The following is a 15,167-nucleotide window of genomic DNA, read 5'->3' on the forward strand; positions in this document are numbered from 1 at the left end:
GCTCGAAATTGCGGTTCGGTTATGGTTTTCGGTTCGGGTTTAGGTTCGGTTCGACACTCTGACTATAGACTGCCTTAAACACAATTCCACCCCTCCACCACCCGCCACTGTAAGATATACAGCGGTGACACAGTGATAGACGCTATACTGTACTCATCGTCTGGTGTAATCGCTGACGCACTCATAAAAAACGTCTTACGGAACCCTTAAGACGGAATTTCATGGGCTTTGTCAACAGAATTAATGACAGTTTCAGGAAACCTTAATTGTCATATGGCCCAATAATCTGTATGCGTGATCTCAGTAGCAGCTACAAGCCCTCGAACATTTGACACAATGATGTCGTAGGATGACGGATACACTGCAAAATGCTGCAACAAATTCGTTCCTCAGTTTAAAGTGCAATTCTACTGTAAAACTGGCTTATTATTTGGTGGTTTCCATGAAAGTTTGATAAAAGTATGCTTGCGCATTGCCAAACGACGTGGACAGGTGGTCCTCGGAGAAGCTTTTCTTCTGGTACTGTAGTCTACATGACCGGCTGGGTTCGCTCTTTCTTGTCCTAACTGACGCTGACTACGATAAAGACTGAGGTTGTCCGGGAGATAAAAACAATGCCAACTTAAAAAAATATAATTCTACAGGTGCCGCAGGATGAGCAGAAATGACAGCACTTCTCTATGAGCTCAAGAGCACAAAACCGATGTTGCAGCCATCGGGGATGAGAATGGGCTCGAGGGCCACTAGCAATTTTTTTTAAACGCTAAGTCCAGTTTGATCGTAAATTACCTATACGTGTGTTTAGACAACATGCATTATGCTCTGTAGATAACTGTGGTGCATGTTGATACAACAAGGGGTAAAGGAGAGAGAGATACACGGAAGTTGCTACGCGATATAGCCACCTTATGAAGGGGCCGAGCAATAAGGAATCAGAAGCGATAAGGTACGCACGATAAGACAGGGAGCATCTTTTATTTGCATTCACGAGACAACTGGCCTCATACAAGAACGACTCTATACCTACAGTGGTGCTGCATCTACGCCGAACACATAAATACTTAATTATACTTAGAGGTTAGAAGAAACTATGTTTAGCCCATGGAGTTCAATACGCACAAAACAAAATCTTTGTGCAAGGTGCACGACGGCAGAAGTATGATGGCGACTGACTGAAGTTATACAATGTAAACCCTATGACAAATTGAAACCACTTTGCGGGCCTCGCGTGGCATACGTCTTGTTTTCGCGCTTGCGAGCAGAACGACCTTGGACACGGGATCAGTGAACGCCGGTGGACCTCATTCATGAAGCTCCGTCTCCAGTGCCTCGACACGGCGAATCCACGAAAATCGGGCTCTCAATTGTTCAGCTTCGACGAAATACGTGAGTAGAACCGTCCTAAGCTCTTAATTCAAACACCGTGGGCACTATATCTAAAAAGTATAGCCACAGTCAGAATTCCGAACTGCCACGTGCATACCTTGCCAGTTCCGAAAGCCCTGCACGCCTGACTGCGCCTGACCTCGGGCCACATGTTGGTGTCGCTGTGCATCGGCCATGACGGGCCTAGCATGCTGGTTTTCGTCAAAACATCGAAGTCAAGAAGCGTTAGACCAATTATAAACAACAGCAAAAAATAACAAAATTTTGCTCATTTCAGACCGCTGCAGACGCTAAAAGGGGCCGATGAAAAACTAAATCTCTATAAGAGAACTAAATAAAATCCGACTGGCACGAATTTTCGCGAGGAGACTGAAAACGTTCCACGGTGCCTGTGTGGGATACCTTAACTATGGGGTGCTCATGTCGGAAGCATAAGAAAGAAATTATCAAAACGTCGCGAAGGTCCCTATGATGGCTAGTAAGTGAACGAAAATAATTTTGTAATTGTCGCTGCGTGCAGGGAAATAAGATTTCGAGCTGTAAGTTTACACTGTTAAAGTTGAAACTATCTAGGAGACAGTATTGATACTGAAAATTGCGTGGCAGAGCTGCTTGTTCTTGATCAAGTCGATTCCTACTTAAAGCAATAACCATGGCGTCAACGACGAACGCAAGAGAGGTTACAGGAAAGAAGTTGCTTGAAATTTAACATTTCTTTACAAGAGTTCTAATATATATTTGAGCGCGTTACTCAGAGCGAGATACACTCAGTGGCGGCGGAGAGCGATCACGTGAGCGGCGCTCGTCGTGGTAACATGCCTAGAAGGCGCATTAGGTAATGGTAGCATTATACCCTTTTTTCGGGTGAATGAGTTTCGCTTCCTTTTGTTGCATAGGTCGCCTGATTTTCTTACACGTCGCATTTATTTTAGCCTACATGGTAGAAATAATAACGCATAAAAATTTGCTGAAGTTCCGTAAAAATACATGTCGAGGCAGTGTTCGGTTAATAACGAAGCATGATCTTTGTTTGTTTGTATTGTATTGCTGTTCTGTTTTCACAGGTGACTCTTACTTGGTTCCTGACTTGGAGGGTGGCTTGCTGCTCGCCGTCTTTGTCACTATCACGTAAGGCGAACTGTACAATGGCGAAATTTTGCGCAGGCTTTAACTGTGCTCCATGGCCGACATACAGGGCTCTCAATATGTGGAGAATATGCGATAGGGGCCCCTGAGTGGTTAGTATCAGAATACAGCGGTTAGGTGCCCTCCTATTCATGAATGTCGGTACGCTACCATACATTTCTCGAGAGCGTCCGTATGCCTCCTTTTGTTTAAACTCTCATTTCCTCTAATAAATTCAAAATAAGATTGAATGGCAGTGAGAGGAAAGCTCGCTCCTACGTTGCCGCAATAGCAGGCATAATCTAATACAAAATAAATCAACGCGGCATTTTTTGTGTGTGGGGTAACAAGCGAAAAAAATTATATGTCGACATGGTGCGCTTGGCGTACTGTGCCGTTTTTTTATTTTGTTATTTTTCATACAGATTCTTTATTAATCCGATGTGGCAGATAGCATAGTTCTAGTCATTGAGCTGGATTACTCAAGGAGGTGGACGTTACGTGCACAATAAATTGACATCCATGATCGACTAATTAACAAAAAAATCATTAATTATATTTATAACTAATCAATTTTTGGAAGATGTCGCAATTTACTAATTGTAGCTGGTGAGTTCGCAAGGCGTATTCACTTTCTTTAATTTTTGCACAATAGTAATGAATGGACCAGACTGGAGCGAATATATGCACACACAGGACAGCGAGCGCAGCGTGTGTGCACCGCTTCGAGTAATGCAGGTCAAGCACTGCAATTACGTTATCTGCCACAGGATTTTATATTATTCTTATTCTGTAAGGAACGCCCACTACCATTCCGGAGAGCATAAAGATCATTTACTAACGTACAACGACATCACTAAATACTACTACTTGGGGCGTAGGCGATTCCCACGGCCACACGTAAAGTTGAACAGGGCTCAGGCCGTCACGCTACGTTTACTGCAAGCCGGGACGTACCCCACTCCACATTTCGTAAATAAAATTCACCCCGAAAGAGAAATTAAGAAAGAATGTCACATGTGCGATGGCATTATTGATATCTGACATATGCTGGCGGGCTGTCCCGCGACTCTAGTCGACCCCGAAGTAAAACTGATTTAATGGCACAATATGATATCAAGCTCTTCATATCAAGATCAACTACGGGCTGTCCAGAGGGTCCACGATGGCGCCATAAGGCTCGGCCTTAGGGTGCCGACGTGGATGCGGCCCGCCTCGGTCTGAAAAGACCGGGCTTCAGGACACTAATAAAGTTTCGTGAATGAATGAATGTAAGGTGCTAAGAGTTCGGCTTGGTCAGTGACGGCAGGTCCCCGCGTAGAACGTTTATTGTGCTTATGTAATGAAGGATGGGTTGATGATTTGACTAGTCCCAGTATGTGCACCCTTGTGAATCAGTGATTACTGAGTATCCAAACGCTCCAGATATTCTTCAGGACCCCCATTCATGAAAAGCTCTTACGCTAGAATCGTTCGTAAGAGAAAATTTCAGGCAATACTGATTCTTGAGGTGTTATTAGCGAAGGCACCCGGCCAATGACAAAGGGCCCTTACGAACGAGAATGTTTGCGAATTCCACTGCAGATTCATAGCCCTAGTCCACCGTGAGCACTCGGCAACGCGCCCGCTCATTCCTTCCGGTTATCTTGTATTACCAGTCAGCTCGAGTCTTAGTAAAAGGCACCCGAGCTCGGTCGACCGCTATAGCTCAGTGGGCCGTGACAGACGCCGTGCCAGCGCATTCAGCGTAGCCTGTCACCCGCAGGCACCGCTATCCGCAATCGGCCGTATGCGCCTTCCGAATGACCGACATCGGACGTGTGTTCGGCAGAAGCGACTTCTTCGAACAGTACAAGGGCGACACGTACAGGCTCCTCAAGAGGGCCACGAACGTGCCCACCCATCGGCCGGGCGCCTTTTGTCCGCCGGACTCTCGGTCCACGGGCTTCGAGGGGCCTCGCTTCCTGGCAGATCACCCGCTGCTCGCGGACCCGGCACCGCAGCGCCACAACCGGACATTCTTCGCGCGCAGTGGTGTCGTCTTCAGTAGCCTGGCGGCGTTCGAGCTGAATGAAGAGTTGGGCACTTGGCTCGTCTGTTACGTGGCCACAGGTCCGAGAGCCCTTGTATTATTTGTGACTCAAAGCATGCCACAAATCGCCGAAGTGCGGAAAGGAAAAAAAAAGTTTGCGGTTACAAGGAACAGAGTAGAAACGCGAACTTTTGTTCTTCGTTGCTGCTTTTTCGTCATGAACCTCAACCATATCGCCCAAATTATTCTCCTGATTTCAGTTGTTCTTCTATACAGGCATTAGGTAGTTATAAGAGTCACCGTGTTGTTCTGTTCAGTTTAGTTAAGGATGCCACAAGTACTGAACCGAGAGAGGCCGGAAGTAGAGCGTGACTCAGGTGCGGTGAGAAAGTGCGGAGCTTCAGGAAGCTCACACGACGGTTACGAGTGTGTAGCCATTTTCGCTCCCAATCTGTACAGATCCCTTAATCGCCTAGGGGTGTGATGGTCCTGCTACCTCCGTTACATTTCAACGTCGCGACGCGGCGGCGAACGAACGTGCCACCACCGACTCACAAAGGGAAAAGGCGAGACGCGACCGCATCGCAAAAAAAAACTTCCAACGATACCGCCCGATACCGCCCGCTTACCCGCCGTGGTTGCTCAGTGGCTATGGTGTTGGGCTTCTGAGCACGAGGTCGCGGGATCGAATCCCGGCCACGGCGGCCGCATTTCGTTGGGGGCGAAATGCGAAAACACCCGTGTGCTTAGATTTAGGTGCACGTTAAAGAACCCCAGGTGGTCAAAATTTCCGGAGTCCTCCACTACGGCGTGCCTCATAATCAGAAAGTGGTTTTGGCACGTAAAACCCCAAATATTATTATTATTATACCGCCCGCTTCACCCACCGCCGGCGCAATGGGTGGGTTCCGCCGCCCGTGGATGGATGGATGGATGGGTGTTATAAGCGTCCCCTTTGGAACGGGGTGGTGGGCTGCGCCACCAAGCTCTTGCTATTATACTGCATAATGTCCTACCTAGGTTAAACAAGAAAAAATAAAAAAACACTATGAACTCCCACAACCAAATTTTCTGATCTCCTATCGTGAACTTTGCTTTTCTAAGTCTCCGTTTTTTTTGTTTTTTTTTTGTCGTTTCCCTACTTTTCTTCCACCAATCATCCAATCGCCTCTTACCGTGATTCACGGAGCCCAACACCATCTGGTGGTGCTGCAGGAAACCGAGCTTTGCGTCAAACGACCGAACTCTCTTCTTCTATTGATAGAAGCGCACGCGGCGCCACGTGCGCTTCACCATTGTATAATAAATATAGGTTCCAACACAACGATGGCGCGAAATAATGCTGACGCTGTACCACGTTGCATTCATGAAGTTACGGTGGTTAATTTGGCTTGCTCACTATCGATATTTGCGTTCCTGCTTTCCAGAGGACGGTAGGGTGCTGAAGCTGGCCGAAAAACAGTCTACCGATGACCGAGTGCCGACCTCTGCCCGCGTGGTGGACTCCTTCAATGCCGCTGCCGAACCGATACGAAAGATGCTGGTCTCACTGAAGGTACGTATTCACTCCAAAACTCTAGTTGTTGTATATTTTTGCACCTTTTCCGTAGTTGTGTTCTTTAGCCTTATAACATTTCCCCGAGCCAAGTCTGTCCCTATCTTTCAAGTTCACTTGTCTCCGTGTCAACCATAGCGACGTGCTCTCAGAAAAGGCGTGCATTGCACTACCATGTTGCACACACGCTTAGGATCAACAGGAACCCCTCGTTTTCTTAAAAGATAACGGTATCAGTGTTGTAGCGACTCAGCCTATATAGCACAGCAGTATCACATTATACGTGCAAATTTCGCTTACTTACGACCAAATGCTTGGAGGAAATAATTGCTGCTGAACTTGAACCTAATGCACCGTAAAAAAAAAGAAAAGAAAAATAGATGTCACTCACGTTGCAGTGCCGGCGAAGAAAACAGTAAACTGTGGATTATGAAAGTAACTCCTTTTTGGGGCGAGCCTGTGCCTAGAAAACAAGCAACAGTCAAGCACAACGATAGTGGCGAGCACGGTCAGCGATCGTCTGAAATCTGAGATGTGGCTCAAGCGTGTCGGCTTCTGTACGTGACCCGTCGAAGGTTCCAGGGTAACCGCTGATGCTCGTATACCTTCTACAAAGTACTACCCAATTCATGTTGTGCATACAATCTGATTGCACAAGGTTCGGCGAGAGCAAGCACAACAGATAGAGTCAACGATAACGCTCGAGCAAGTTCCAAACGTGCAGGCGCGTCTTGCGCTGGGCGATAACATTCAAGTTGTTAGCGGGTGAAATTGGTTCCCAGTGGAACGGGGGACGCCGCCCACGTTCCGCTAGGAACCCGATTAAACGGAGCGTCAATTGTCGGCGTCTTGTCAAAGAGTGGCCGGGTAACACAATCACATTACCTTAACTAAGCGCAACTTCCCAAATGTCGCCCTGTAAGCCTCAAGTATTGTAAACATCAAACCATGTAAGCCTTGATGACCTGTAAGCCTCAAAGTAATGATTATACAGGAGTGGTATTCACAGGCGATCACTTTTGACGATGTCACTTTCATTAAGACGCTGATTGGCTAGGCCAGCGGGCAGAACACCCACGAGGCATCGCGCCATACGTCACATTATGCAAAAGTGATAGCGCATACGGAATCTATCTATACGGAGAAATGATCAGGGGGTTGTTTTAGTAGACGTGCACCCAGCGGTATATATTTGCAATGTGTGCAGCACCGCAGCCTATACGTGTTTTCTGACGGCGGGGTCAATCAGTACCGGCTGGATGCCTGCGCGGGACGCCATGCGGACTGCGCGTCTTGCGTGCAGGATCCATTCTGCGGGTGGAATGGCGCCCGTTGCTTACCTCACAGCAGCGAGTAAGTAAAACTAGCCCGCCGCCGCGAAGTGGACATTTTCTTTACACCATACATTGGCGTTCCAGACAATCACTTCGATGTCTCGGCATAACAGCCAAAGAGAACATCAGTCAACGTCAGTCACGTTGATTTCATAAGTAGGGTTATCAGCTTTACTTCCGTGCGATATGTATGAACTGAAAGACAACGTAACAAACTTTGTTCTAGTGTTGATCACGGGACGGCTTGAAATAAAAATGAAGAGTTATTGCGCATGCCACGACATTTTATAACTTCACGTATTGCTGAAAAAGAAATCCTGGAGCTGCTATACAACCACACCAGAATTCTCAAAGTAATACACGAGTAGTGTTATTATATAAGATACCTATCGACGCTGCCCCGTTCCATTCTATTTGCAATTCTTTTACGATTTCGTTGTTTCGATTGAGATCCAAGGTCTGGGGAATAATAGCTTCCGTGTTTTCTGTTTTTGTTTTTCAAAATGCTATACGACTATTTTCTCTGTCTTTCTTTCTTTTTTGTTTTTTTTTGATAATATTTATTAATTGTATATTCGACTGGGTTTGTGTTTTAGCCTCTTTTTATCACATCAGCCTGTCTTGGTGCTTTTTATCATCAGCAACTTCAGGGGTATTTTGCTAGGTTTATATGCATAGACCTCCCTTCGAATATTAATGCGAAGCCCTCTTTATCAACTTCTCCGGGTGGCTTGCGTCGTCTTCGGTCACCAGGGGCAACCTCCGCGCCGCAGCCGGCTGCGTTATGAGCCAGTGTTTCGCCGTGACGTCATACGTTCTCTCCTACCACGTGGTGCACCTGGCGCGGCGTTGTGAGTTCTAACGCCAGGTGGTGATAGGCTGCCTCGACTGTCAAAAAAAAGTTGGGATTGCATGAAGAAGCGGCACTGCTTAGACGGAGCAAGTTGCGGGAAAAGATAAGGATGGCGTGAGAATTTGTGCAACGAGCGATAAAACGTACGAGTGGAACGTTGCATGACGTTGACGCGAAAAGATAAAGGCGCACCAAAGAAGATCCTGGAACCATGTAATAGCACTCGGAGCTACAACTGGAAAATTCGCGAACGGTTATAAGGAACGAAGACGGTAAGATCTTCGAAGACGACGACGCGCTCAGGTAGATCAGACATGTTATTGGACATAACTTCGGCAAGAAAGAGAGCGTAGTGCAGACTCAAACAGATCCAGCAACAGAAATGGTCGAGAGATAAAAATTTCACGTAGAAAGCTTCTACTGGAAAAAAAGCAGAATATATGTCCCTAATAATACGGCTGCACGACCTGATGAAAGCCCAATACAGCTAATCAAACATCTGGCTCCAAAGAGCAAGGCACCTGCTGATTAAGCAAGCTATTAAAATGAAGAAAATTTCGTTAGAGTGGCGTGAAAGCAAAACGAACCTTTTTATAAGGGCAAATATGATAAGTATAAGACGAGCTCGTGCAGGCCAGTTACAGTAACGTCAGTGATGTCTAGAATAGCAATGCAAGCCATAAAATTAGAGCTATAAAAATGTGTGAAACAGTACAGTGTACTCGGGGAACTACAGAACCGGTTCAGACCAGGCAGACGTTCAGAGGATAATACCTTTGTACCACCGCAGTGCATAGAGATTTCAATAACTCGGAGTAGGCCTTTACGAATAGCATTTCTAGGTATTAAAGGAGCTTAGGAGAACGTGGACAGGCGATTTCCACAAATATTCTCAAGCGTGAGGGCATAGACAATGATCTCGTTGAGCTGTTGAGGGGGACATGTAGAGAAGGCCGAGTACAAATCGTTTGGCAAGGACGGAAATGCAATGAAGTCGTGGAAGTTAACCAAGGATGGAAGCAAGGACTTCCTCTGTCTTTAGTGTTGTTCACGCTTTATGTTACGGGCATAGAAACACAAATGGAAAGCAGCGAATCAGGTTTTGATATATCTTACATCCACAATGGGCAAAATGTGCAACAGAAGGTCCCTAGGCTGATGTATGTAGACAAGTGTTACAAGCGGACAATGCAAGGAATTTGCATAGACGCGATTAGGCGTGGCAATGCCCAGTCGCAAGTCTATGCAAATTCCTTAATAAAGAGATCAGTAGTGTCATGGTGTCAATTCAACAAGAACTCACTTGCACTGTCAAGCAATATAAATAGCTGGGTGTATGCATAAACGAAAGAAAGACCTACTTAAGTGTCCACCAATATAATCTAAAGATTAAAGAGAAGCTGAATGCAGCAATAATAAAACACTTTAGGGTTGAAATAAATACAAGTTGGCTCGAGGAAATTGAAAAAGTGTAATGATACCAGCGCTAACGTTAGCGCTAGCAAATGCCATTCAGTGCTATAAATCAGAAATCTTGTAGGGGTTGGAGATTAACCCGAGGGCGATCGGCCGACTGGCTTTGGGGGCCCACAGTGAACCCACAAATAGGGCAGTGCGAGGTTACATGGGTTAGACTGCTTTTGAAGTCGGAGAACGCAGAGCAAAACAGTTTTGGAGAAAAACTAAGAAACGTAGATGTAAGGAAATTGCCGGCTAAAATGCAAAAATATATGCACCTTGAAAGCGAGGACACGGAATGGAGGAAAAGGTCAAGATAAGTGGCAAACAAGTGCAAGGTAACTTAAAGTGTAAGTAAATAATGGAGTCATAAAAAAAGAAAGTAAGAGAAACAGCGATGGTGAATTGGATGCAAAGATGGAAATAAGAACCATGGAGATTTATAAAAACAGCAAGAGAGAAATCGGGAGGGAAAATGTGTTTGATAGCACAAAGGGAAATGCCTTAGTAAGCCCGAACCGGCTGCCTCATGATAAACACATTCCGGAGAAATTATGAGCCACATGATGAGGCATGTGTGTGCTGCGAGAGAGAGAGAGAGAGACAACTTCATGTAGTCGCCTGCAGAACGACACCATGAATAAATGGCGCCGTGACGCGGGCCCTGACGTCTTCTCAGCGGGTGGTCTCTACTCAACTCCAGCGCGTGTTACTCCCGCGGTCGGTCGCCCTAAGGGGCAACGTTCCGTCGGTTTCGCTCGGCCTTTGTCTTTGGCTTTTGTCTTGTGCTGCGAAAAAAAGGCCAAAAATGACTGGGCACATCGTAATGGAATGACAAGATATTTTCCCAGCGAGACCCGTAGGGAGTGTCCCCCTTTCAACTCGTCAGCAGTAGAGATGAGTAAGAGACTATTAGAGTATTGATGGAAACAAAAGCAGGAAACAGGTTGATAAAACCGCAGTCATCGAACGCCTAGGTAATGATACCACATATAGATAGACGTATAGAGGTCTTAAATACGAAAGTTTAGATTGAGAGCAGATAGGCAAAAGGCTAGATAGTGATAAATGTAGTCCCCGCTCCAGCTCACAAAGGATGCCAACAAACAGGCTCATCATTTCCACGTTGACGCAGCAGGGGTCCCACATAAAGCTCTCGCTCAATAACTAAAATAACGTGTTTAATGTTGGGTACTTGAACAAGGGTCGCCCAACGCAACAACCCAATGCTCTACTAATTAGATCAGACACGCACGCAAGGCACGAGACTCGTTCCCACATTCTAGCAACGGCTTTGGGGCGTTTGGCACGTCGGTCATGGCGCAAGACAACTTCCATCCCTCGTGCCCGCAAAGTTCCACCTGTCCTTCCCCGTGACAGCTGTAGCTTCGCCTTCGAAATCGGTTCAGTTTACCTGGTGCAGTACCTTCGGTATCGCCCGTTATCGTACGTTATCGACCCCGTGCAAGCAGTCCTGCGCGCGATGGCGACAAGCGACGCGACGGAAATGTCTGTCACGTCCACTTGTCGCCTACAAGTCGAAGTCCACGCGAGCGACGACTTTGAGCGACGTCTACCCGGTGTTGCCAGTATGAGGTTCGTGCGCATGTCCTCTTCTACTCCGTCTGCACTGATTGAGTGCGGTTACGAGCGCCGTGTCTTGGGGGTAATTTGCGAAGTGTTCGAAGCCCAGGCGACCCGAGATAGCCGATGGCTTCGCATGCGCTGTGTTCTTGCGCGACTAGTTCGCAGTGACGCGAGAGGCAGCACGAAAGGGATTTCGCTCACCGCTGCTGCCACTTTTCGTCACGCCAGCGTTTTGACTGCGAGTGCACGTACGCGGTTGTCGAGTGAGATATGTTCATGTCTGCCTGTGCGCTCGTCAGAATGTGCTTGTTAACTTAGTTAGTGAGCGAATGTTTACAGCAGTTTATGCAGCTGATGAAACTACTAACCTTACTTCGAGTAGCTGTCTAATAATTTGCTATCCCAATCAATGCTTCGCATTTCGTGTGGAACTGCGCCATATTTTTTTTGTGTGTGTGCAATATCGCCGCAGTAACAATGGCTTCGTCGTGAACTACATGCAACTTTTGTACGTACCCAGCACGAAATTCATTTGAGGTCTTGCAAAATCGGCAGGGGCCTATAGATATGACAGTTTCTTTTAAAACAAGGGGTTCCGCATAAAAAGAAACGCCTGTATGAATATACGTGTCATCAGAGCAAAAACAGTTACTGTTCCTATACGACAACTCACCGCCAACCCCCTTTTGACATGCCAATTTTTTATAACCATCTGCTTGTCTTACTTACTGTGCCCAATTATGTTGTACAGCTGATATTTTTCGCAAAAACCCAAATTTCCTCAAAAAAATTGACGTAATTTTTTCCATGTCTTGTTAATAGAAAATTCGTTACCATCTAACTAGAATTCAACGCACAAAGACCGTAACCGATTCTGGAAACTTTTCACATCTAAACTCTTAATTTCATGCGCAACGTAGTATTATTTGCTAGTATTGCTAGTATTACTAGCATTGCTCGTATTATTTTGCCATAACTCGTCTCCGCTCTCGAAGCGCTTAAAAACAATGTTATGAGACGTAAATTGTTATTTTGACCTTTAATTTAACAGAATTCGCATTTCGTTTCTGTACAAGGTGCGAGTCTTACGCGGTTTGTATATTCTTCTTTTTTTTCGTTTTCATTTTCCAGACCCTACGCTTCCACTGCGCGGGTGTGCTGAAGATGAACGGCGGCGGCGGATTTTGTTTTTTATGTTTGCAACTTGCGATATTTTATAGCCGTTTGCGACCACACCAACCATCACCAACACGGTATTACCATGTTATTACGACAATCTTTTCGACGTCGATTAATTGCAACCAATATTTTTATAGAATAGTTATCTCGAACGTGCACGTGTTAACATAAATTATTTCCAGGCTGCTTCGAGTCGCTTCCTCCTTTCACGGCCCAAATTAACAAACATGAAACTAAACAAACAAACCACGATATCTTGATATTCGTTCATTAGCTCCGTAGCACGGTTCACAATGCCCGTATATTTCTCACACTCAAGCAACGACAGGGAATTCTCTTTTGCAAGCCGGCTGACTACTTCCAAAGCACTGTCCGAAGCATGCTCAGCCGCGGAGGCTTTTAGCGATAAATCACTGCAAAAGAATTAGGCACACAATTAGACAATTACACCAGATGCTTTTTACGTGGGCACATTGACCTGAAGCCCCTATTTGAGCTTCAGTTATCGCTTGACATGCCATTGCAAGTGGCTGCCTTGGAACCGTATTCCTTGCGGCCACTGCGCCCTGTGTGAAGAGGCAAGATGCTTTGAAGGGCTAGTTGGTGCGTAAAGATGATGGAAAGTAGCGCAAAAAAATAAGGAAATCCGTCCTTTTGCCCTCCTCCTTTCTTCGTCATTCTTAAGGCAAAAGCCTTAGATCTCTATGTTTCAAGGTCGCGTTGTGAGGTACAGAAAATCGGAGCGGTCTTGCCACTGCTCGTGCGTTCGTCGTCGTCTTCCACATCGTTGCCGCATCGATGCCGCTAATCATGCCAAAAAGGCACAGTTGATTAATATAGAATTAAGGCGCATGGACCTACTACCTATGGTGGGTGTTGAACCCTTGACCCTTGGTGTTAATTACAGCGAAGTTGATTTAGACACGTTTAATTGTTATATAATTAAGGTGCCTGAACTTACGACCATTGGTGTTAATTAGGGCGAAATTGATTAATATGTAGTTAGTTGAGGTAGCTTTAACTAAGGCACTCGAACCCACAACCTTTAGTGGGAGAAAACAAGTAATGAGATGTAACAACGCCTGCGAATGGATGTCTCTTGAGCGCACAGGCTTTCACCTTCACCCTCTTTGGCGTATGCTAATGTGACTGTCAATGTTTTTGCGCTACTTTCCATCGTATGAAGATGCACCTTCACTTGTTTTACTTTTCTTACTTTCATATTTATGGCGGTATAGGGAGAGAAAAGGGGGGTGAAAGTATCTGATAATGGCAAAGGAAAGAAGCAAAACAAGAGGCTGCCAACTATAATCGGCACACTGAGCGGACTAAAACGAAAAGTGTAACAAAAAAGAATCATGAGCCATTCCACTCTGTGAAGGTGGTTGACCAACGAAGCTGTTTAGCACACGACATGGAGGTGACACATAATTTTAAACAAAGGAACGAGCTCATTTATTGTCTTGATCGGTGGTCATTATTTCGCTCGCAACTGCATTCACATTCTTTGATAATGTCAAATCGGTACACGTACGCCGCTGGGTGGTCGGTTGGGCCGGATCGGTGTGGCATCGCAATGTATAAGTCTGCAACACGGAACGCGTAAACCGCTCCCTTTTTGGTACCGACACATCTACATTGAAATCACCGACAACGACAACAGGGGTAGTGTAATGGCAGCTAATTGAAGCGAAGTTAATAGCCATGAACTTTACGGGCTATGTCTGCAACACGCAACGCGTAAATTGCTCCCTTTTCGGTACCGATATTTCTACATTGATATCACCGACGACAACAAGGGTAGTGTCATCGCAGCTAATTCACCCAAAGTGAGTAGCCATGAACCTTACATAACTAGAGTCATTGCATTTTTTGCTTGGTTAGGGGGTATGAGCCGTTGATGACAGTTTTCGACATGCTGTCCTGTATGTTTTACACGTGATTAGAAAGAATTTAAGCACTGTTCGCTTAACTTTGTTGAGTTCTTGTAGCCCCTGCCTGCTATGAGCCATTGCATTTTTTTGCTTGCTTACGGGAGTATGAGCCATTGATGATGATTGTTTTTGTTCACGGTGAACAAAAAAGCACGGAACCCTAGCCATATACAGCTTCCCTGTAAAATAAACGCCCATCCCTTTACTGGCATGAGCCATTGGTTTAATGCCCTAACTAGCGCAAGGAGTTCCTATGCCAATCCACAGAAACTTGGAAAGGCGGCGGACAAAGGGCGATATAGTCTCGATTGCCACTTTCATGTCGTTGAGTCTATGACATACATGTAGGCACAAATCCGACTGGAAAGCCGCTTTAGCTGTTCCTTATGTGCGCAAGACAAAGACCGATGCCTCATTTGTCGGTGCGTACTGCACGGCGCTCGGCATCGACAACTACCATCCATTGAATTCCTGTCATTTTTTTGACCAGTGCATGCAATACATGCCTCTTGCGCCTTTGGTGCATGTGTCAGTGTAGGAACAGCCACATTCACAGATGCATTGAAGGCACTACAGGGATGCATTACATGAACTTTCGCCCTTTCAATATTACCAGCTCTTTCACACAAACACCTAGATCCATTATTACCGCCTTTAATAGAAACCTAATAAGAGAGTCATTCCATCCTGCTGTGTCGATGGTAAGTATGCTAATCAAGATATA

The 15,167-nt window shown here is 45.8% G+C and overlaps 1 protein-coding gene across 1 annotated transcript in view; it reads left to right on the forward strand.

Moving 5' to 3' along the window:
- Positions 1-12,698, forward strand: part of LOC135911277 (semaphorin-2A-like) — a 33,324-nt gene extending 20,626 nt beyond the window's left edge. Inside the window, exons 9-14 of the mRNA XM_065443475.1 lie at positions 1,263-1,386; positions 2,451-2,514; positions 4,277-4,623; positions 5,971-6,098; positions 7,306-7,451; positions 12,462-12,698. Of these exons, the coding sequence (XP_065299547.1) occupies positions 1,263-1,386; positions 2,451-2,514; positions 4,277-4,623; positions 5,971-6,098; positions 7,306-7,451; positions 12,462-12,492 (840 nt within the window). The 3' untranslated portion in view covers positions 12,493-12,698. The remainder of the gene's footprint in view (positions 1-1,262; positions 1,387-2,450; positions 2,515-4,276; positions 4,624-5,970; positions 6,099-7,305; positions 7,452-12,461) is intronic.
- The last annotated feature ends 2,469 nt before the right edge of the window (positions 12,699-15,167 follow it).

Source organism: Dermacentor albipictus, chromosome 1 (assembly GCF_038994185.2).
Source record: "Dermacentor albipictus isolate Rhodes 1998 colony chromosome 1, USDA_Dalb.pri_finalv2, whole genome shotgun sequence".
Taxonomy (NCBI): domain Eukaryota; kingdom Metazoa; phylum Arthropoda; class Arachnida; order Ixodida; family Ixodidae; genus Dermacentor; species Dermacentor albipictus.